Below are 22,287 nucleotides of genomic sequence, written 5' to 3'. Positions count from 1 at the left end.
CTTAAGGACGTACTTATTCTAAATCAATATTACAATAGTGTCCCAACCTGACCAAACAGTGACCATTCCAGGAGCTTAACTGCATGTTTATTATTGTAACCATGACGACAAATTATGCCTGCTGCTGTAAGGGCACTTCAGGAGATACTCGTATGGGTCGTATCAGAGGACAGGGACAAACAACCCGTATTTCCTACTTACTGCTGAATACAACTGTTGCTACAATTACTAGGTGCCTTTATAAATATGAATATACATGTAAAGACTCACCCTCACCCCACAGGACACATACATGGCCAGTGTCCAGTATATTTTTGTTTTGTCACAACAGCTGTCGACAAATATGACTGTGTTTTATCTATTAAAATGTTTTAATATTAAATCATTGGGGTCAAAAGATTATAGACTAAGCTTTTCATGCTGTTCAGCATCAGAGGCCCGGAGTGTAGTTTCTACTCTCAAAGTATCCTTCTGCCCTTCACTGGAACTCTGATTAGTCCGAAGGTGTAATTATTTGACATTTTGTAAATTATTATTGAACCATCCAAAACTAACACAAATGCTAAAGAGCCACAACAGGATGGGCACACACAGCCAGGAGGAGAAGTGTGGAGTGAAACTAAAGTTTATGCATTAATAACTGCTATATTTCATTACAATAATTAGTAGCCATCAGTGATATTATTAGTTCCATGTGTGCTTTTCACAATGTTTGTTTTGTAAAAAAGGACCAAGAAGAATGTATAGACAGCAGTGATATAAAACATTAGTCAAAACAAAAGTCAAAATGGTTATTTTTAAATTGAGGTTTAACAAAAACTGTAAGCTTTAATTGGCTTGTAAAAAAAAGTTATTATGGGTTTTTAGTTTGACTGGAACATGTTAGTCATATAATTATTATTATTTTATAATCCAAAAATTAAAATATGAAACTGCTAAAGATTCCTTTTTACAACAAAGATTGAAGTCACAGCAGGGAGATAAGAGGTGAAATTCATGTGTCCATTAGCTCATTGTTGATGTTAATAATAATAATAAAAACAGTTAATAATAAATAAACAATAATAATTAGATTAGTCCACTTCCTTTGGCTGAGGTGTTGTATAGCCTGATGGCAGTGGTAACAAAGGATCTCCTGAACCTCTCTGTTCTGCAGCGCAGTGAGATGAGACGTTTGCTGCAGCTGTAGCTGCTTCTCTGTCCTGCCAGAATGTTGTGGAGAGGATGGTTGGTGTTTTCCAAGATGGCCTCCATCTTACATTGCATGCGTCTCTCCACAACAGTCCTGAGTGTGTTCATGTCTGACATGAAACTGCCCCAGCAGACTGCAGCATGAAAGAGTGCACCGGCCACCACTGACTCCTAAAACATGTGCAGCATTTCACTGCAGACGTCAAAGGACCTGAGCTAATAACAATAGTATGTATTACTATGATTTGAATTTTATGATAATAAATAAACAAACCTTGCGTGTAGCCTGTTTTCTCTGTTCTCTGATGTTAAAAAAAAAAACACTTAAACACTTAAAAACACTCTTCATGTTTAATCTGATTTCATGTTGAATTGTTCAGGGATCAGTTGTAGAAGAATGAAGCAGCAATGACTGGGAAATAAAACCAGAATGACATGAAAACATGTTTTCTGATAGTCCGTCTTGACCACACCCACAGGTCTGAGTTTTCTTTTATCTTTTATCTTTAGAGTTGAGAATTTTCCAACAAACAAATTATACTTTTGAGATTGTGACTCAGTTTTTTCACATTTTTCCAGTACACTTCGCGTTTTGCGTAATATTTAATTAAAAACAAACAAACATAAAAATAAATAAAAGAGTCTTTGATACAAGGACAAATATACAGTTTTATTTTCAGTCTCACCAATGGTGGACAGACAAAATGACAGCTTGTCTCAATACCATCCAATGTAAACAAAATAATTAGTTTGTCTTTGGCTTCTCTTCTTTTTTCTTTACAAGTAAAATATTTAATATTTATTAACTCACAAAATACCAATAAAATAGACATTATTCTTTGTAATTCTGGCCACAAAATCCTGCAGAACATTTAATATTCTTTAAGGTCCCTTTCATTATAAAATCAATTGTATGTACAAATATTAATTTACTTTCGTGAGGGCATTTTTAATAAAAGTCCTGACAGTGCAACAGTAACATATTGCCTCTTCCACACACTGCTAATATTTGTTTTTTGTCATAAAGTATCATTACATTCATTTACAGTCTTTAAATAAGCTTTACAAAACACATTAATGTCATTAAAGGAGCCTACAAACGGAACAACACCAACTTTATTAAACTGAGCAGTTCAGTGCACAAATGAGTTTCTTATTTCCCAGATTATCCTTGTTGATTTAAATGTTTAAGTAAAATATATACTCACAAATTGTAACAATTTACAGGACACAGCCGTGTATATTTTTTGTAAATGTTGGCAACTTTGTTGTTGTTCCAAAATAATTTGGAAATGTAACGTTTGTGGAAAAATAAAACTTCAGGTAATGTGTATAAAACTGTAATTTCCAAATTTCCGAATACAAAACAGCTAAAATAAATCCCGTTTTGAGTGAATAAGCCTGGTAGATCCTGCTCCACCAAAATATAAAGCAATAAAACACTGGTCACTACTATTTTAGTGTTTGACAACCGTCCAGTTTCATAGAGAAGTACAGGCGGACTCTAGAGTCTTTACTTTTCATTTCTGAGACACTTTTGAATAAAGCGCCTGGTGTCATTTGGCCTGGTGACATCTCTAGTATGGACTAAAATCACTCTCGAACCAGCTAAATTAATCACGTCACACACAATGTAACAAAATGCCATTGCACAGAGAAACGAAACCCTATTTCTGACTGATTCATTGCTATACAAAAGCAGGTTACTGTCCGCCTCACTCGTAATAATCTTCCCTTTAGTCTGTTACTATAAAAATAGCTTTGGGACTAGAAATATTCTTTCTTGAGAATCCTAAATTTGTCTGGTCTGCGTCATTTCAGTATGGACCATTTGATCTGCTCCTTGGCCGACTGCAGAACCTGGAAACACAAAGAGAGAAAAAATATAAACTTTGAAATATGATATAGCAAAACAGTAAAATACATAAGAACATTATAGAAATGCATAAAACCCAATAAAACGTATATATAATATAGTAAAATATAAACTGTTGAAGCACTTCCTGAAGAAAATGTGTGTGATTATGTGTGTTTATGCTGATTGGCAACATTTGTAGATGAATTATCAGATAAAAACTCAGTGATCTTAATGTATTAGCTTAGATGCAATAGGCGTGAATGGTGCTTTAAATCACTTCACCATTATGCATAAACTGTACATGTAAATGTCTTTTATATCATTATATTATAATGAGTTTATTCATAGGTGACCAATATTTGAATTTTGTCCTGCAGGTGCTGTATTATAATTATGTGTAATACAATGGGACTGTCAGGTTTTAATGCAATATATAATTTATAATAACTCATTAAATGTACTTATTTCCATAATGAACTCATGTACAATTAATTACAGTGATAAAACCTAATTTGTGGTTTTAAATTATTTAATGCTCAAATCAAGTGAAAGAAAAAATGATATACTGCTACATGTTTGTTTACTTGCTGTTGGTTTTCCTGCCATATTCATGCAGAAGATAAAACATATGTTTGGAGTCAGTGCAGGGATTTCTGTGAGGTAAACCCAGAGTAGCACAGACTTGTAAAGTATTGCAGTACCACGGTTCAACCACTAGATGTCAGAGCAAGACTATGCTCAATGCCATCATGTTGGAGGAGCTCAACATAGATGTGAAGTGTAACATTTTCCACCTGTTGTTACATTACAAACAAAGAAAATGTTTTGATTCCATCACACAATAAAATTGATAAAATTATAGAATATATCAATTACCTAAAACACAGGCTTAAATATGCTGTAATGAATTATTATTTAAATGCAGCCAGTTTACAACAGCAGAGTGTTATTATTATTACTTTATTATTATTACTGCAATACTGGAATCAATGAACTTTACTATTAAGGGTGAATTCTCTGTCAGCAGTCAACTTAGTGTATTTGTATTTATATGAAATGTATATGAAACTGACAGTTACAGTAAACATGGACCATACTGAGATGTAATGTACCGAAATTTACATTTCTTAGACAATTTTCAGTACTGTCCAGTGACATCTTTGTGCATTGACCAACATTATAATAATATAATGATTACATTTAATTATATTTCATGTACATTTGCAGGAAGGAATACATTTTGTTTGTAAGAGTGTATTAGGGTTAGGGTAAACTTTTAACAGAGAGACAGATAGATAGATAGATGGATAGATGGTTAGATGGATAGATAGATAGATAGATAGATAGATAGATAGATAGATAGATAGATAGATAGATAGATAGATAGATAGATAGATAGGTACTTTATTTATCCGCTAGGGTAAATTCAGTTTAACAGCTAGCTAGTCTTAAATTCTTCACAGGTTTCAATAAAGTTTGATCTCATTTTTGGGTAGTTCTCAATCCTTCAATTTAAACCCAGACTTCATTTCAGCTGTAAGGTTGTTGTTCCTCAGTCTGACAGCAGGGGGCACTTGGAGCTCAGGTAATATTCACTGCAGGATGGAATCCTGGGAAATGCAGTCACATAAGGCCTACACTTAATGTGCTGCTCTTGGCTGATTAGTGCCTTTAATTTTTATAACAGAGTTATACAGAGTTGTAGTTTTCAGTATTGCTCGTTAGTTTTGGGGACTAGTTTGTTAATCTGATTTTTACAGTACACACTGTCCAGCATGCAGAACCCTCCCTTTAACTCTGTGATCTTCATATGTAATTTGAAAGTAAATTATTGCTGTTTTCACATATGAGAACACAGAGAAGGATAGTTCTACTCCACAACACTTCAACCTGAAATATTGTTCTATCTGCACTATCTGACAGCTTTAAAGTTACATTACTTTAGATTTAGATTACATACAAAGATACAAAACATATGAAATATGATGCACTGGTAAAATTAGCACTAAAATGAACTCCAACTACAACAGTACAATGATACATTAATGTTAAAATTCAATATTATATTCAAATAATATTCAAAATCCAATATATATATATATATAAAGTATCATAGGGGCCATTCTTCTGCATTATGAGTACTTTTACTTTTGATACTTTAGGTACATTTTCCCAATATATACTTGGGATAAAATGATATTTTCAGTGGAGGACTTGTAATAGAATATTAAAGGTAAATATTAACTAAAATATGTGAATACTTTCTCCACCACTAATTAAAACAACATCACTGTAGTGCTGCAGTTGCCAATCATTAACACCTGCCTCTGCACCCTGTTGTGTTCACTTCATATTTGCAGTTGTGTGTGTTGAACAATTTGTTCCTCTGTACTGTCTGTGGCCGAGAGCAGGCACCACCTTAAAGACTAAAGAAGGCAAGAAAAAAATTCACCATGAAAGACTGCAACCTTGCTCTGCTAAATGTTTGCTGATACATATCTGTGGCTATCTTTAGGTGGTTATAAGGTCAACCCTCTGCCTATAGGTGAGTATACAGCAGAAAAGTGTATATACAAAACACTTCGCATCTGAGACTCTAGCATAATATGATACAATAGAATTGATAGACTGCATTGGCCATGTGTGATGTTTATTCTATAGGTTTAGTTTCTCAAACTTTCACAACCTCCTCTCAAGCTTGGGGTCCTGACCTGCTAACCCATTGTAAATACCATAAACCCTGTACAGTACAGTACAGAAAGGGTTGCTGCATATAGGCGAACACTTTCTATGATTTTTAGCTCTTATTTGTAGTTTTATGTCATTAGATACAGATACATATTAGATATGGAAGAAATGCAGTTCTGAAAAAATTACCCCCACCCCCAAAAACAGTCCAGCTACAGCAGACTGAGATTTGTTGTACAGTGTAGGGTTGCAGTGAAGTTAGTACAGACTTACGTTAGTGGTGAGGGCCAGTTTCTCTGTTATGTGCTGTGAGGGTTAAAGCAACAGATAGAGAAGCTTAGAGCATGAGTACACACACACACACACACACACACACACACACACACACGCACAAACACGCACACACGCAGGCCCATGCACATGTTCATTCCTGCACACAAGCAGGAAGACATCAGCAGCAGCTAAGAAAGACATCAGAAAAACATTCAGGTAAATAAATGTACAAGGCAGAAGAGGTCAGAGTGGTCAGTGAAGCAGGTCTGTATCTGTCCAGTACTTAAGAAAGCTTCTGTGCTTTAGAGGATGTTAATCCAACAGCAATCTGTTTGTTGACCCGTCAATCCCATTCATTCACAGTTGAGCCTCTTAGTGCTGTACGATGCTTTGGAAATGAAGCCAGGCTAGCTGCTACCTGAACATGCATGGTCAGCTAAAGCGTTAGCATGCAGCCTTGTGAATTAGCAAACAGGTGTTAAACTGCTACTAATTATTCTGCTATACAGTTAGTGTGTTTCTGTAACTCATTAGGATGTGTGAGAGATAAAAATTAAGTATTAATGTTAATAACAGTATAGAAATGAGGTAAACATGCAGCTACAGTGTGAGTATAGGTGTGTATCTGCTACAGGATTTATGTGTAGGTGTTGTCATACAACCCGCCCATTTTAATCATTCCATTTCTGCTTTTGTCTCTGAACTTCTGGTCTACTTTACCAGCGACAGCAAACGCAGGTCTTGATTCTTGATTCTGAGCTCCTCATGAATGCTGAGGTCATTTTGCCTGACACTCGCACATTGTATTAAAAGACGATCTGTTCAAATAGCCCCAAGTTAGCAGTCTTGGTGCTTATGAGACAAGTGATAATCAGACCTTTATAGTGGTGGTGTGGATACAAAGTAGCCAACTCAACAGTTCACTAATTGGTGACTTGTGTAGCTGAGTCTTGATTTCCAAATCCAAATGTAATTTTTCAAGTTGGTACCTTTAACTGACCGTCTCATTTGTGGTGTGCCACAAGGCTAGGTTTCGGTCCTTTACTTATTTCTGTTAAAATACTTCCTCTTGGGGGCATTATTTTCAAATGTGATATTTATTTAATAATGGCAGTCTTCTCATTAATGTTTTAAGAGCTGGATGTCATGCATGTGGTATCCAAAGGTTCTCAAGCTGCTTGGACCACTTGCAGCAATATTAATTCTTAGCCTATTTAATGACTGTATATAATGCATGCATTATATAAATATTATATAACTGCAATCAATAAACAATAAGGTGTGCCAAAAGTGAAGGGGTCTGAATACTATCTGAAGCTACTGTAAATGTATGTATGTGTGTGTGTGTGTGTGTTTGTTACCTGGGCCACACTTTGTTCAGATAATGGGTTCTCATCCGCCTGTAAGACAAAATAACATCATTGAGTATACAAGACAAAAATGCTAAAGCGATGCAAAACACACACACACACACACACACACACACACACACACACACACACACACACACACACGCAGAGCAGTGCAAACACCATCAGATTTGTAGCAAAACACCAGTACATACTGTGAATTATAAGCGTGTTTGTTAACAGCTCAACCAATCACAACTCGTATTAGAATTGAAACCATGCTAGTGGTTCTAGGGTCGACACTGTCAGTTTGTTTGTTCACGGATTCAAATATCTCAACAACTGTTACATATATTTCCTTTAAATTTCATCATTCGTGGTCCCCAGAGGATAAAACCCAATGACTCTGTTGTCCCCCTGACTTTCCCTCTAGCACCACCAGGTGGTTAACGTTTTAGCAGCAGCCAGCCCAGTTCTTTACACTCTGTTAGTTACGTTCTCTCACCATGCATTTACCTCATCTGTCTCACCCGTCCCTCCTTGGTCCCTCCACTTTCTCTACCACACTCTCATTCATTCATTCACTCTTTCGCTCTACCTCGTCTCTGACTCTCTCTCTCTCTCTCTCTCTCTCGCTCTCTCTCTCACCCTCTGTCTGTCTGTCTACAGCAGCTGGCTCTTGTCTGTCTGTCCCTCTAGGTTACCAGTGATGTAATCAAACAGGACGAAGCCATAGGCTGGCTCTGACATTAGCTGACACCGATCAGATGAAGAGACACAAGGAGAAGGAGAGAGAGAAAGGTAAAGCAGGTAAGAGGAGGCAGGAAGCCATTGAGAAAAGCTGTGGGAAGCTACAATATGAGTCTTAATGTAAATGTAGACAGTTTGAACAGGCCACACAGCTGATCTGATGCTTTAGAACATAATACAGTTTTTTGTTTTTGTTTTTTTATTTGATTTTGCAATGACTGAAGTAAATAAATGACAGTCGTCTTACCCTGTAGCTGACCTTCTGTAGGACCTGCTGTGGGTCACTCTCCAGAATCACCCTGGCAACAGGATTAGGCAACCAATCAGAGTACAGCACAAGCAGGACAAGGGTTATTTTATAGACCATCATGATCACGGTCCACTTGAAAATGTTGGTGGCCCACATCTCATCCCGTGACAATACAGAGGCCAAATAATACATTCTTTCTTTTTATTTCAATAATAACGACTGAACATTCAGAACTGAACTGGAAGCAGTTGAAAGTTGTTTGATGATGATTCACCGGTTGTCTCCTGACTCATGATTCTTCCTGTTACTAACCAGCTACCAAATTTGGAACTCCAGTTGTTGCCAGGGATGTAATCTTTTAGCGCACAATCAGACTGAGATAGCTAACAAGTATAAGAAGTGGAAAGTTTCTTCACAGTAACAGGCCTTAATACAAGAAAAAAAACAATGAAAGAAGTTTTTCAACATTTTTAATGTTTTCAGACATGTTTAATCATTTCATTTTAAAACATTTAAAACATTATTATAAGTCGTTTTTTTTTCTTTTCTTTTCTTACATAATTACATCTTTTCACCAAAATTGTACTGTTTTGCAAATGATTTGTCGGCCCACTTGTAATACCTTCACGGTCCACAGGTTGGGAACAACTGGACTAAGCAATTCATAAAATAATTATTAACACATGCCCGATGCTGGAAATACTTCCAAGTTGCAGCCGTAGCTTACATGTTGGCTCGTTTGAACACAGTAAATTGTGTTTGTGTTGCAGTTGATATTATAAATAAAAATTGCACATATTGTTCTATACATCTAATCAGCTGTAAACATTATTTTTTTCTCTTACCCTCCATCAATGATTTCATCCACTACCAGGAACACTCCTTCCATATTATCCAGTAAACACCTCCGCTCCACATTTTTCCTGCAAAAAAACCCCAAACAAAGCACAACACAACAATTAATCACCTCCGGCCCATAATCCTCTCAGTCCTATCGTTACATTTTCACAGTTAGTTTATTATTCTTCAAAAAATTGCAGTTTCACATGTGTTTATCTTTACTTAAAGGAGCAGTTTTGAGATTTTGGGCAATGTGGATATTCACTCTGCTGAGTTAAGAAGATCGACGATCTCATCATGTCTGAGCTATAGTATAGACCTGGAGTTAGGAGTTAGCCTAGCTTAGCATAAAGACTATGAGTCTGTGGATGGTTGTCTAGTTCTCAGAGGACAATAGTTTATCCTGCCACTTCTGTGCAATGTCTCTGCTGGCAACCTCACCATGATGACAAGCAGTGACTAGAGGTCACCAAGAAACCCCTCCAGCACGGAGCTTCCCATAAAACCACAAATCATCGTTCCTAAATTTCTTTGCATATGTTACTCTAAATAAATGCTAATGGTGAACGTCCCCTATGTGAACTAATTCATTTTAATCAGTATGAACTTTGCGCTAGCTCTTGTGAAGTGTGAACTTACACAGCACACACCGATCGTCCAACTGAAGGTACTCATATCTGTAACATTTGCCGAGGAGACACAAAATCTAAATAAGACAACAACAAAATTACCTGGAGTCACATTTCTCCTGTGTTGGTAGAAGCTACTGCCTGTCCAGACCGATCTGCCCACTGTCGTCAGTGGTCACAAACCAATATCAATCCTCCAATCAAACGCCAATCAAACGCCCCACATGTCAAAGTAATGGAGCATTACTGGGATGAGTAACTGTGATGTAATTACTGAATTTCAAATTGTAATCCCTCAAACAACTAGTTACTGAGAAAAAAAATCAGAGATTAGATTAGATTCGATTGAAATTTCAGGTCTATTTTGCAGGACACGACATGATGTGTTTCCTAAGGGTTTTTAAAGAATACTTTGTGGTTACTCAGGGGCAAACGTTTACTATTCCAGATTAAGATAAAACGAGGAGACTGTTCAGCAGCTTCCCTGAATTTATTCTGTCACACTAACATCTGGACATTTCCATACCGCACATGGCAACTTAGAACAGTCTGTAATCTTTCATACTGAATAATAATATAATCTCTCAGTGTCTCTATCGCTCACACTCTGCATTACTGCTGCATCGGTTTCCATGGCAACCACATCAGCCGCTGTTTGGCCGTTAATGTTGCAGTCAACAGCGAGGGATCCTGGTGTTGAATTTTACATCAGTTTCAACATGGAGACTCATTATCTCTCTGAGAGGCTCCGGAAGAGGAGCGTTAGTGTGGAGGAGTGTGTGGATTACCATTAGCACTGATGGTGCTGAGGCTGAACGACAAAGGCTCTAACATCACAATGACGTGCGTGCATGGAGGGGTACTGTTTCTGTTTCAGTGCTATTTATTCAAAAGCATTGTTCCTGTCTGTCCTGTTTTTTTGTTTTTTTTCCCTGTATTTTTAGATGCATCATATCATTAATGTATCATTTAATTCATTCATGCTTTCACCCATGTAACGTTTTTAAGGTTTGGTGAGTGAACGTACCTGAGGATCTGACTGAGGGAGTCAAATAGGCAATTCAGTACCGACATCAGCATCAGCTGGAGAGAGAAAAAAATAAAACAAAAAAAAACACATATAAAATACCTACAGTAAAAATTCTACATGTACATATATTTAAAATATTTTATTAAAAGTTTATTGTAGTTTGTAAAGAATGTCCATATTACTCTATAACTACATGTTAGTACAGATAGAGAGATTAAACTCCGGGGCAGTTCTCCTGGGGGAAGGACCAGCAGCTCTTCTGGCAGCTAAATATGTCTCTGTTGTTCATTAAACTGTATAATTGTTTTCTATTTGATTGAATTATATGGAAATCAAACAATGGACTGCATCAGTATAAGGCACATATTTAATAATGAATGTGTTTTAATCATCTGTAAACTGCTTTGGCAGCAACAATGTTTTTGCTCATGCCAGTAAACCTATTTCACTGCATCTTTGTATAATAGATTTCTGTGGATCTGTGCTCATTAGCATATTTGAATTTCTGATGAAACCAGAGCAGAAAATGAAGCTATACAACATTATCCTGCTGAATAAACTCAGACGAGCTTCCTGTTGTCTTCTGCCTGCTGCTTACTGGGCTTACTGGGAGCTGTACTGGAAATCCTGCTGCTCTGCGCCTCCTCTCTGAGGTCTGCAGAGTTACTGCTGCTAGATGCACAACTATTTGAGGCAATTTGGATTTGCTATATTTTCACTACTTTTCTCTGAGCTTTTCAGCCAGAACATTTTTGTTTTTTACCGAGTGATTCATATAAAACGAGTCATCAACAGTCGACTGCTGCTTCAGTCTTTAAACCGTGATAAAGATACAAACACATCGACAGTAAGCGTGTGGGCGGAGCTGTGCAACCAAACAGAACGTAGTTAGCTGGAGAGGAGGAGGAGGCAGACATGAGGGAGATGGTGGACACATAGAACCAGAGTGGGCCGCACAGTCTGCACCTCCCTACACTGTGATCAGTGATCTGTGATCATAACTGCACATAAAGAACAATCACACTTAATGGATGGTGAAAAGGCAACAGGATGAACAGATGAAAGACGCACAAGGCCTAACATCTGCCATCACCATATTTTCATGTGTATATTATTAACAGGATATCAATATTTAACTTTTTAATATCATGGTTGTCATTAATACCAGTGTACACCTGGACACCCCTAATCTCCTCCTTGCCAAAGGTTTACTGAACAAACCTCTGACAGCTCTAGAGGGCGCTACTCTGTAGATGAATATGAAATACAACCTCCCTGCAAGATGTGAGAGAGTGGATGGAAAAAAAAACACATTGTTCTGTCAGGGGAGATAAATTCAACTTACCTCGTTCTCCTGAGCGCTTCCCACCACATAGAAGAAGAGGTCTATACTGCCCTTATAGACGATAGTCATCCCCTCCAGGAAAGCTATCTCATCTGGAGAGAGAGGGGGAGAGGGCCAGGTTAGGGATGAAAGGTAAAGTCAGTGTCATACATTCAACATTCCGCGTCATGGGAGGGTGTGTGCGAGGCTCCATGTACATCCGTGTACCAACCATTGTTATGTTAGCTCACTAAATTACAAGGGTACCAACTGGGCATGAGCTGGAAGAACACAAAGACAACCGAGTGTGTTGTGATTCATGGAGGGGAATTTCACAGATTTTGGGAAAAGAGTATACATGAAGTATCTATGCATGTGCAGACTACGTAAACGATGATCTGCTGCACATGTATGTAACGCATCCTCCAAGTGGAGTATAGTAGTGGGTACGACCGAGGACGAAGACAGACAAACTTCTGTTTTATTAAAGATATAAGCGAGAAGAAAGAAAAGTGAAAATGAGATGAAAGAAAATAAGTTTTAGAGTAATGAAGGAGAGGGAGGGACACAGGGAAGGGTGCTAGAAACAGGGAGTGAAGAAATGCATTAAGTCACAGAAAAGCAGGACAAAGGGAGAATGAGGTGGGAGGAGGGGGGGGGTCTAGCATGACAAGTGCAGAAGAAAGAGGAGAAAAGGAGGAATGAAGGAGGAGTTTTGGACAAAGGGAGGAATACACTGAGTGGGTGATAAAGAGGCCGGGGGTAGGGGCTCAGGTGACAGCTGTGTGACTCTCCCACTTCCCCTGAAAATGAAACTTATTCTGCAGCACCACAAAAAAACATCAGAGGGTGTTCGGTTTCTCTGAGCAGCCCAATCAATGTACTTTTGGTTTAAAAGATACATTAATAAAAGTTGTAAAGTTATGAATCCAAAAGTCACTATTTCTATGGATTTTAAAGAGTCACACTAACAATCCCCATCATGAACATTAAGGGTTCGGCTCTTTAGTGGAAAACAGGCTCATGTGAAAACTGCTTCAGGCTAGTATCATGTACAAGATAGTTGAATGTGTAACAGACGACATTGGAGATGTGTGTGAGTGCAAGTGTTAAGTACAATACACAGGGAAAGAATAAGAGAGCCACATGGAGTGGAGCTTACTGTCTGCTTTGTGTGTCTTGTTGAAAACGTTCCTCTCAAAATTCTTCTGCTCCTTCATGGAGGGGTAAAGCTCAGGGTCGTAGTACTGAAACGGAAACATTCATGAAAGAGTGACTTAACTGCTCGTTTCATTCCCTTTGGGGCTGTTTCTGTTAAACATGTCAGAACAGATGACCCTGTGAGGAGGTGTGAATAAGTATCGTCTAAATGTGCTAGGAGACCATACCAGTGGTTTTTATAGTTTTAGCCCATTAAAGTTTAAGATTTTCATAAAATGAAACCCTGCTTTTATACTATTCATGGTCATTTTATCAGTAATACCCACTCAGTGTATTCACATTCAGTAATTACCTCTCTATTGTATTTATCAGATTTCATTGTTAGTTGAGGAGTCTAGCATTCCCACACTGGATTCAACTTGCCTTCACATGCACAAGGGATTCACATGAGCCGATGCAGTGTGTAATCCAATGTTACTGTTTGTAATTTGATCTAACTGATATCAGCCTCACTGTTTACTGTTCACTCTCCCGCAGCCAGATCAGAGCTGTGTTAAAAGAGAGAAGTTGTACGAGGTCTTGTGTGCCTCCAGAAGGAACTAGGTGCAGTCTGACGTCAAGTGACATAGCTTGAGTCAGCATCGGTTGAAGCACCTCCAAGCACACTAGCCTGCAGTTCCTCTAATGACCACTAGATTCTGTCTTCAACAGTGAGTCAATCCCCATAGACTGGATTAGCTTGGATTTAGGGGCGGAGTCTGGCACTGCCAAGATGGCGACGGTAGGACAGCTTGCTCTGAGCTTCAAAACCGCTCTTCAGAAACCTGATGGTGAGGTCATGGAGGCTACATCCATCTTTATTTACGTCTATGGTTAAGATTGAAGAAAAACTGCGGGGTGGGGTTACCAGGCCTCTGTGGCCTGCTCCTCTTCTCTGCTTGCGGTTACAGGCTCCAGACTAAATTAGCCACTACTAGCACAGTACACCCTTGTCACATTGCACTGGGGTAATGTGCTGTAAGTGCCAGGTTTTGACAAGGGGAAAAAAAGCATGGAATAAAGACAATATTTTTGTTTCTGCTGCTTTTTTTAGACTGTCCATCATGAATGACAGCGCGACAGGAGTCCACTCTTTTAGGTTACTGCTAATACTAACCCCACATTTCGTACTGCTGCTGCTTCATATTAAAAGAATTCAACTGTTGAAACACAGGGTGGCTTTTATTGTGAAGGAGTCACAGACAACTCATATTTTGTTACCTTTGGTTGCTGTTTTGTTTTGTCTCCCCTGTTGATAGAGATTTTACATTACACATTTGAAATCCCTGTGGGAAAAAACCTTCGAAGTCTGACAAGGGAATCCACATATTGAGCATTTTGGGGTTTTAGGTAGATAAACAAATGCAAATAAATTCAACAATGTGTTCACTGTGATGGACTACATAACACAGACGTCAGTACTTTAATTTTAACTATGAAAAGAAACTTGGGTTTTGTATCTAAATATGGAAAAATACCCAACAGGTTTTACATTAGAGCTGAGAACCATTACTGAATGTAATCAGTCTAAATGTTGTTAATACTGGCACATTAATTTACAATGGCAAAGAAACACCAATGTCATAGATGCTAAAAGTAAATAAACTCCAGAATTTTTATTGGCCATGGTATAAGAGGTAATTAACAGTTAATGAGCTATAGCATGTTAGATCACCTTTATAGTGCTTGAACCTTACCTTTGACAGAAGTCTGTTGCCATCATTATCAAGGATGAAAACAGCTTTCACTGTGTAGAGGGAAGGTTCCTGCAACAATAAGCAGAAAGAACATCTTAAATATTTCAGCTTTGCTGAGTCACCTCAGAGAGACATCTAGGACATACTGCTACAGCTCCAGTCAGCCATTCCTCCCTCACCTGACCACTGTGTTGTATCAACCTTTATTATCCAGATAAATCCTGATTTTCCAGCAACACCCTGTTTGCATTCACATTAAAACACACAAGGTGCCCAGCCCAACCAGTTGCTACACTAAACACCAGGCTGCACACACCGTTTCTTCCATATTCACATGCTTCAGTTCTGGTTTTTCATTTATCATTTCCAGATGTGGAAATGACCGAAGATATTTTCCATTCTCCTGCACACACTTCACTTATCCTTCCTTCCATTCATCTGTCCGATCTGTGAAGAGTTTTCAGACCCGGGACAAAGTTCTGTTATGCACTGACTAGCATAGATTCACAGTCAGAGTGTATCACAGAACTTAGACCAGGAGCTTACAGCATCCACTGTCCAATATTACCTTGGTATACAGTAAAATGCTACCTGCTGCCAGAGGAAATGGATCAACACAAGCATTAGGATTCATCCTATGGAAAACTTTCATTGCAATCCATCCAATATTTTTCAAGACATTTTGTCGTGGACCGCTTGATGACTATGAAGTCTCTCGGGAGCATTTGTTCAACAGTCAGAATCCACTATTGATGAAACTCGTGTTACTGACTAGTCTGTCAGTTGTCTTCAGACTGGAGCGTTGCTGATGTATCAGGAGTCTGATACACCTATAATTACTCTAGTCAAAGCTGTCATGTATAATAAATGCACAGATCTTGTTGGTTGTCATTCCTGCTGGCAGACCAGCTGTGCACAGTGATGAAGACCTACATTTGGCTGCATAGTTGTAAATCCATCACAAACAAGTTCTACAAACACTAACTAGTAGTAACTTACTTCCATGACAACAGGGCAAACTGGATCTGGTGATGAAGCTCATGATATTGAAATCACCAGAAAAGCTGCTAAATGGACCATTTGGTGAGATCATTTTGTTAACAACTAGTTAGTTTTAGTCATTTTCTGAATCAGGTTGTACCATAAAAACTTGTGTTGTTAGGAAACATATGTAGCACTGTCCAATTAAAAGCCACCAACAATGTGAACAGAAAGTTTTAGCAGGTCAAGTTTCGGAGTTAGTAGCATAAATGTAGTTTAGAATATGAGGGAAAATATCCAACCAAGCTACCAACCTTTTTTTTTTTGGCAATTTGGTTAAGATAATAGCATAACATTTTGTAATTTGAGATATTTTGTGTTATTATGTGAAATATACTGTATGTTAATGGTACCAAAACTAACATTTCAGGCAGATATGTGTTTTCTGTTGGTTAATTAAAGGTGCCCTGGAGTTCTTGAGCACTAGTGGTGCTGTGTGTTTTTACATAAGTCCCTGTTTTGTTTGTATTGTGGAAGCACATGAATGCTAACATTTAATATAAGTGACGTAATACACACTGCTTCACACTTTTTCTGCTGATCCACAGTTGATAGTGGCAATGCCATGCGCAAACATGGACGTGAACAATGAATTTAAAATTGGCTTTTGCAGAAGTTTGATGAGGAAATCAGGCCTTATCGATGTACACAAGGGATTTTGGTGAGACAGACTGAATGCACATTTGTTTGCTTACAAGAAAACGCTACAAAGCACCTTTACTATTTACACTTGTCCTAGTTAGAGGTGGAGCCTGCATACCGTAACTTTTCAACTACAACATCATTACAGATATTTTACATTCTACTTTAAATGGCATCGTAATGTAAATGTAAGAGGAAATGGCTTATTTGACTCTGGATCAACATGACAGCTTAAAATCTAACAATTGTCTGGTTTAAACATAATGACAGATTTTCTGTAATATGTGTGTTTAGAAGTAGGTCATAGATTCAGACGAAACCGGAGACCAATTTAAATGTCTGGAGACTGTTCCACTAACTAAAAAAGTAACATAAAAGATTGCAGCCTCCTGCAGCTTAGACTTGGCTGTTTTTCTAAACTGCTATTTGCATTTATTTTTACATTTTTACCACATTATGGACATGATATACAAACAGGACATTCTAGGCTTTAAGCAGATGCTATAATACAATTTTCTCTAACAGTGACCTGACCTCTATAAGGTATATTACATGATGCAAAAAAAGAGACCTTTGTTTTGCTTCCATCATGCTTTGCTACACAGAACCAGATCACTAACAGCTGTATTTAATGGAACCTACTTTAATGGATTTACTAGAGAAAACCCTTAATTTTCAAAATTAGCAGGTTTTCAGAGCTCTTCAAAACAAATGAAAGTCTATATTTGACATTTTGGCACAAAGGCACTGGTGAATTTAGTAACACTGAGATAGAGCCAAGCTAACTGCTTCCTCCTTTGTTCAGTCTTTCTGCTAAGCTAAGCTAAGCTAACTAGCTGCTAGGCAAATATGAGAGTTGTGTTATTCTCCTAAGTCCATGCATGAAAGTGAATAAGTGTATTTTCCAAAATGTCACACTAATGCTTTAAATTTGGTAAACACTAACTAATACTAAACTACACTAACCTAACCTAACCTAATACATAATACATATACAGTACATAATACAATGTTTTATTTGTGAGTTTAACAATAGTGCTGCCTCTGTGGCTTTTATATGTACAACGATGTCACTACATTTCAATAAAAATAAGCATGAACAATGAACAGAGACAGTGTGGGCTATATTAAATTTCACTTTATTTTTTTTAACATATATTATAGATTGGATAACAAGTGTATCCTTTATTACACACACAGTCAATTAGATTTTTCTCCCTAAAAAGGTATATGGACATTTTGAATAAAGATTATTTTGTCAAAGTGTGTAAACTCCAGTGTTGAAGCTGAGCTGAGCTGTGGAGTCCAAACTCTTAAGGATGAGACGACTATTCTTACGGACATCTACAGCTATTAAACACACTTTTTTGGTGGGAAAAAAGTTGACAGTGAGTGTAGTAAAGGATGCAATTGTTATCCAATCTGTGATACATCTTAGAAAATAAAACACAAATGGTAATTGAGAACCAGACATGGAGTAAATTTTCTGATGCACATTATTTCAAAATCTAGGTTAGGTTAGGTTAGGTTAGGTTAGGTTAGGTAAGGTAAGACGCCTGATGGACAAGTAAAAGTATCTGTAATGCCCATCACTCCCCTCAGCGTCCCAGAGCACTTAATGTTAACGTTTGTGTTTTTCTCTCTTGAATGTATGTATTCATATTTGGAGCCGTTTTGTGTTTGAAGCCTGTTTCCTGTGAAAAACGAGCAGACAGGTCGTTAGCTTACTATGACATATAGTTACTTTTTTTTTTTGTTGTTCGGCAACATCTAGTGGTCGTAGTAATTATGACAGGAGCAAAGGGAAAAGTGTGTTGACGACAAAGTGAGGACGAGGTTGTGGTGGCTGGATGAATATGAAACAGGAGATTGGTGTTCGACTCCCATGTGAAACCAGTAGTTTATATTGTTTCTATTATCCATGACCGTTCGTTGTTATTATTGTAACCATGACAACAAAGATCGTCTGATTTTGAGGAAGTACTTATTTTTACCCAAATCATGATCTTTTCTTAACCCTAACCAAGTAGTTTTTGTGGCTAAACCTAACCAAGCCATTACAGTTATTATAGTATCCACGGAAACATTCGGTACACCGCTCGTGGTACAGTCATGCGTTTATTATGGTAACCATGCCACCGAAGGCGCGCTATTTCAGGAGACACTTCCATGGGTCGTATCAGAGGGTTGCTCCTGCCGCCAGTAGGGGCGCTATAATAGGAAACACTCCTCTGGGTTGTAAAGGAGGGTAGGAACAAACGACCGACATGCTGGTATGGATTGGAGGACTTGTTGGGTTGTGCCAGACGATCTATGAACACACTGATCTGCTTCCCTTTCTTTCAATTTCACTGAGTTTTTATTTATGACCACCATTAGTAACATCACAGTTTTATCTTGGACTGGGAAGCTACAAATACAAAACATAAAGCTTCTTACAAACTGGGAGTGGAGTTTGTCTTTTCCTTATGAATTCTCCTTCACGTTTCAACGACCTCATAATGGTTGCCATTCAGGTCAAGAAAAAGTGGTCAGGAAAGTACCTGCCTGGGCATTTGCCGGGTAGGTAGGGTCTAACAAAAGGTGCTCCAGAGTTGCACTATGGGAAATGTATGATCATGTGTTTTTTGAGGTTTTCTCATAGGAGCTCAGGATATCTCAGTCTCTGCTGCTTTAAACATTTGACTATTCTTTGTCAAATCGGTTCCTTGAGTGCGAGTGGAGAACCAGGTGTTTTACTTGTAATGGAGAAGCGCCACACTGCAGTATCACTATAAGGAAAAGATCCAAATACCTGAAACACAGAACTGAGTGCCAACACAAAGTGATCAAACACTATCGCTACATATACACATACTTATGCTAAATTATACCTGTAGACAGAGACGCAGACACAGAAAGGGAAAGACGGTGGGGGTGAGAGAGGGAGGGAGGACAAAGACAGAGGCAGGCAGAGAGAGAGAGAGAGAGAGAGAGAGAGAGAGAGTAGTAAAGGAAGAAGAGAAAAAGGAAGAAGGAATCTAAGAAGATACATGTGACAGAACAAGCAAAATACTGAATATTCAAATTAATTAACCTACTTCAGTAAAAGTAAAATTCAAACACTCAAAATTACACTTTAGTAAATGAAACATTTATGTATAAGTAGCCCAATGAAATTAAAGAATCAAAAGTAAAAGTACTCATTATGCAGACTGGCTCCTTTAAAGGTGATGATGACTAGATCCTTATTTTTCATATACATAACATGTAACCAGCATTTTAATCAATTGTAACAACTTTGTAGTTTTAGGTTGATCATATGTTTCATATGTAAAGTGTTGGAAGAGGAGGAGGTACATTTACTCAAGTACCATACTGAAATACAATTTGAAGGTACTGGTACTTTAATTTATTTTTATATTGGAATTTGTATTTCATTTAATTCTACTTTATACTTCCACTCTACTACATTCCTGAGGGAAATGAACTTTTTACTTAACTAAATGTATTTTTCAGCTTATTATCATGCAGAATTTTCATTCAAACCAGTATGAAGCACTGTTAACAGAATAATCCTGCAACAGAAAATAAAGTATGTAAAATCAATGCCTCTCAACCACCTATTAATGCTGCTCACATGTTGATGCATCAGTGTTGATGACCTAACTTTTACCTTTGACAGATTAAGTTCATTTTCTGATAATACTGTGCTTTTTAATGCAGAGCAATTACTTGTAATAAAGTATTTTTATACCGAGGTAGTGTAACTTTTACTTAAGTAAATGAATAGTTCCTGCACCACTGATTGCACTGAAGTAAAAGAGTTTCCCACTAAAATGTTGTGAAGTACAAGTAAAGTAGCCTACATCAAAAACGTATTTAAGTGCAGTATTAGAGAAAATATACTTTTACAGTTACTTTACAACACTGAGAAACTGTGAAAAAGAAAGAATGAAACAGAAACATTTGAACAGGAAACTGACAGATATGAGAAAAGAAAGAGGTTAAAGAGTGAGGGGGTGAGAGACAGACTGGATAAATGGTGCGCGAGGCAAATGAAAAGGAGAGAGAGAGAGAGAGAGAGAGAGAGAGAGAGAACAGTGGACGTGGCACGTACTCTGCTCTACACGTCAACCGATCTGTGCACATATGGTCCACACAAGCAGACATTTAAACACCCAGAGCTGCTTTAATTACAACCACACACTCCCACACTGCTTCTCTTCATGTGTCATATCAACAGGATCGCGTCTCTACAAGTGATCCCTGCAGGAACTGAAGCTTTGCTTTACCTACTGTCCTGTTGAGCTCTGCACTGGACTGTGTGAGGATAAGTGGATAACAGCTGTGGCTCAACCAGCTCCATTGTAATGGAGTTAACTTAACACCCTAATAAGTTGTCGCATTGTAACCAGCACTGACCATCTGCACTATTTTTACACTGACAGACAGAGAAAAGTGTTGGCATTTAAACGCTCTGGCTGCTGCTGCATGTGAGACAGTGATCAGATCGGGCCTGGGCGTCTACAGTCAAATAATATGACGGCCACAGTCAGGATCACACTCACATGAACGCATCAGAGGAGAAATAAAACCTGTTTATGTTTAATGAACAGGCTGCAGCCGAACCCCCCTCCCTCCCTCCCCTCCCCTCCCTTCATTTTCTCCAGTATTGCCCACCACCGAAACTGCCATAATGCAACAAATGTCCCGCACGTTTAGAAAAACACACACACAAAAAAATACTACATTAACTGTCGACATTACAACCCTCTACCTAGCAACCAAAGGTGTCGCTTCCCGTGCTGGGTGAAACGGTGGAGAGGCTCACCAGAGACGTGGAGTCCATCGCTGCCGCCGTGCTCGCTCGGTGTGTTGACGTGGACAGCTCTGAGCTGTCACACCGAGATCACTGCTTTTTTTTTTTTTTAACAGAGCCGCGCTCCCGCGCCAACAGCAGCCAACCGGAGAGAACCACAGGAGTCGGTAGCCGAGCGCGCCCCCGATAGTCTTCGAGCTCTTTGGCCTTTCATAATAAAAGTCACTGCTCCGTCAGAGCCTATGTTTGTGTTGAATTGTACATTTAGATTGTATTTACTGTTGGATATGTTTATGATGTTAAAGTGATATTCAGCATTTTTCATATATTCAATTCATATATTAATCCCGTAATTTTTTTTATTAGCCCATTATCAGACAGATCAGTGAGCCATCACTGCATTGAGTGAAATTTCTTTTCATTACAATGAACATGGAATGAACATTGAATTCAATCTATCTGTTCAAACCTGCTGTAGGCTACAGAGACCGTCCATAGTCCTCTGTATGAGCAGCTTATTACGACCCAAAGCTCCGTTTTATTGTTACACGCCCTCTAGCGGCCATTGTGATTATGAGAGGAGCAAAGGAGGAAGTCAGGTGACGAACTATACAGATGAGAACCACAAAGTCTGCATCAGGAAGAGGTTGGGATGGATGGATGGATGGGTTGACAAAAAACCGGTTGATTTCTTGTCTGAAATTGTTCCACAACTTTGTCATTG

General features: G+C 38.2%; 1 protein-coding gene across 3 annotated transcripts; it reads right to left on the bottom strand.

Moving 5' to 3' along the window:
* Nucleotides 1–1,847: 1,847 nt before the first annotated feature.
* copz2 (COPI coat complex subunit zeta 2) lies at nucleotides 1,848–21,721 on the bottom strand. Of its 3 annotated transcripts, none has more exons than XR_008830107.1 (10): nucleotides 21,576–21,721; nucleotides 15,080–15,148; nucleotides 13,345–13,429; nucleotides 12,204–12,295; nucleotides 10,856–10,911; nucleotides 9,205–9,282; nucleotides 8,357–8,408; nucleotides 8,008–8,112; nucleotides 7,372–7,410; nucleotides 1,848–3,051 (listed from the first exon to the last, which is right to left on the bottom strand). XR_008830107.1 is itself a non-coding variant. In XM_056401477.1 (10 exons), exons 1-10 carry the CDS (start codon nucleotides 21,591–21,593, stop codon nucleotides 3,004–3,006), a joined length of 570 nt encoding a protein of 189 aa, XP_056257452.1. In that variant the 5' UTR covers nucleotides 21,594–21,719; the 3' UTR covers nucleotides 1,848–3,003. The 3 variants fall into 3 exon arrangements, 2 of the variants coding, with proteins under 2 accessions (XP_056257452.1, XP_056257453.1); XM_056401477.1 differs by lacking the exon at nucleotides 8,008–8,112 and adding an exon at nucleotides 6,011–6,043 and having other exon boundaries at nucleotides 21,576–21,719; XM_056401478.1 differs by lacking the exon at nucleotides 8,008–8,112 and having other exon boundaries at nucleotides 21,576–21,719.
* Between the last annotated feature and the right edge of the window lie 566 nt (nucleotides 21,722–22,287).

The sequence above is a fragment of the Seriola aureovittata genome, chromosome 17 (assembly GCF_021018895.1).
Source record: "Seriola aureovittata isolate HTS-2021-v1 ecotype China chromosome 17, ASM2101889v1, whole genome shotgun sequence".
In the NCBI taxonomy this organism is placed as follows: Eukaryota; Metazoa; Chordata; class Actinopteri; order Carangiformes; family Carangidae; genus Seriola; species Seriola aureovittata.
Note: the sequence above shows the minus strand (reverse complement) of the source record. Positions and strands in the feature narration are given on the sequence as shown.

Bases quoted from the DNA above. Each gene is read 5' to 3' on its own strand.
- copz2 (XM_056401477.1), bottom strand. The intron at 13,430-15,079 runs GTAAGGTTCAAG...TTTCCGTTTCAG, and splicing joins GCAACAGACTTCTGTCAAAG to TACTACGACCCTGAGCTTTA. The intron at 12,296-13,344 runs GTAAGCTCCACT...CTCTCTCTCCAG, and splicing joins CAAGACACACAAAGCAGACA to ATGAGATAGCTTTCCTGGAG.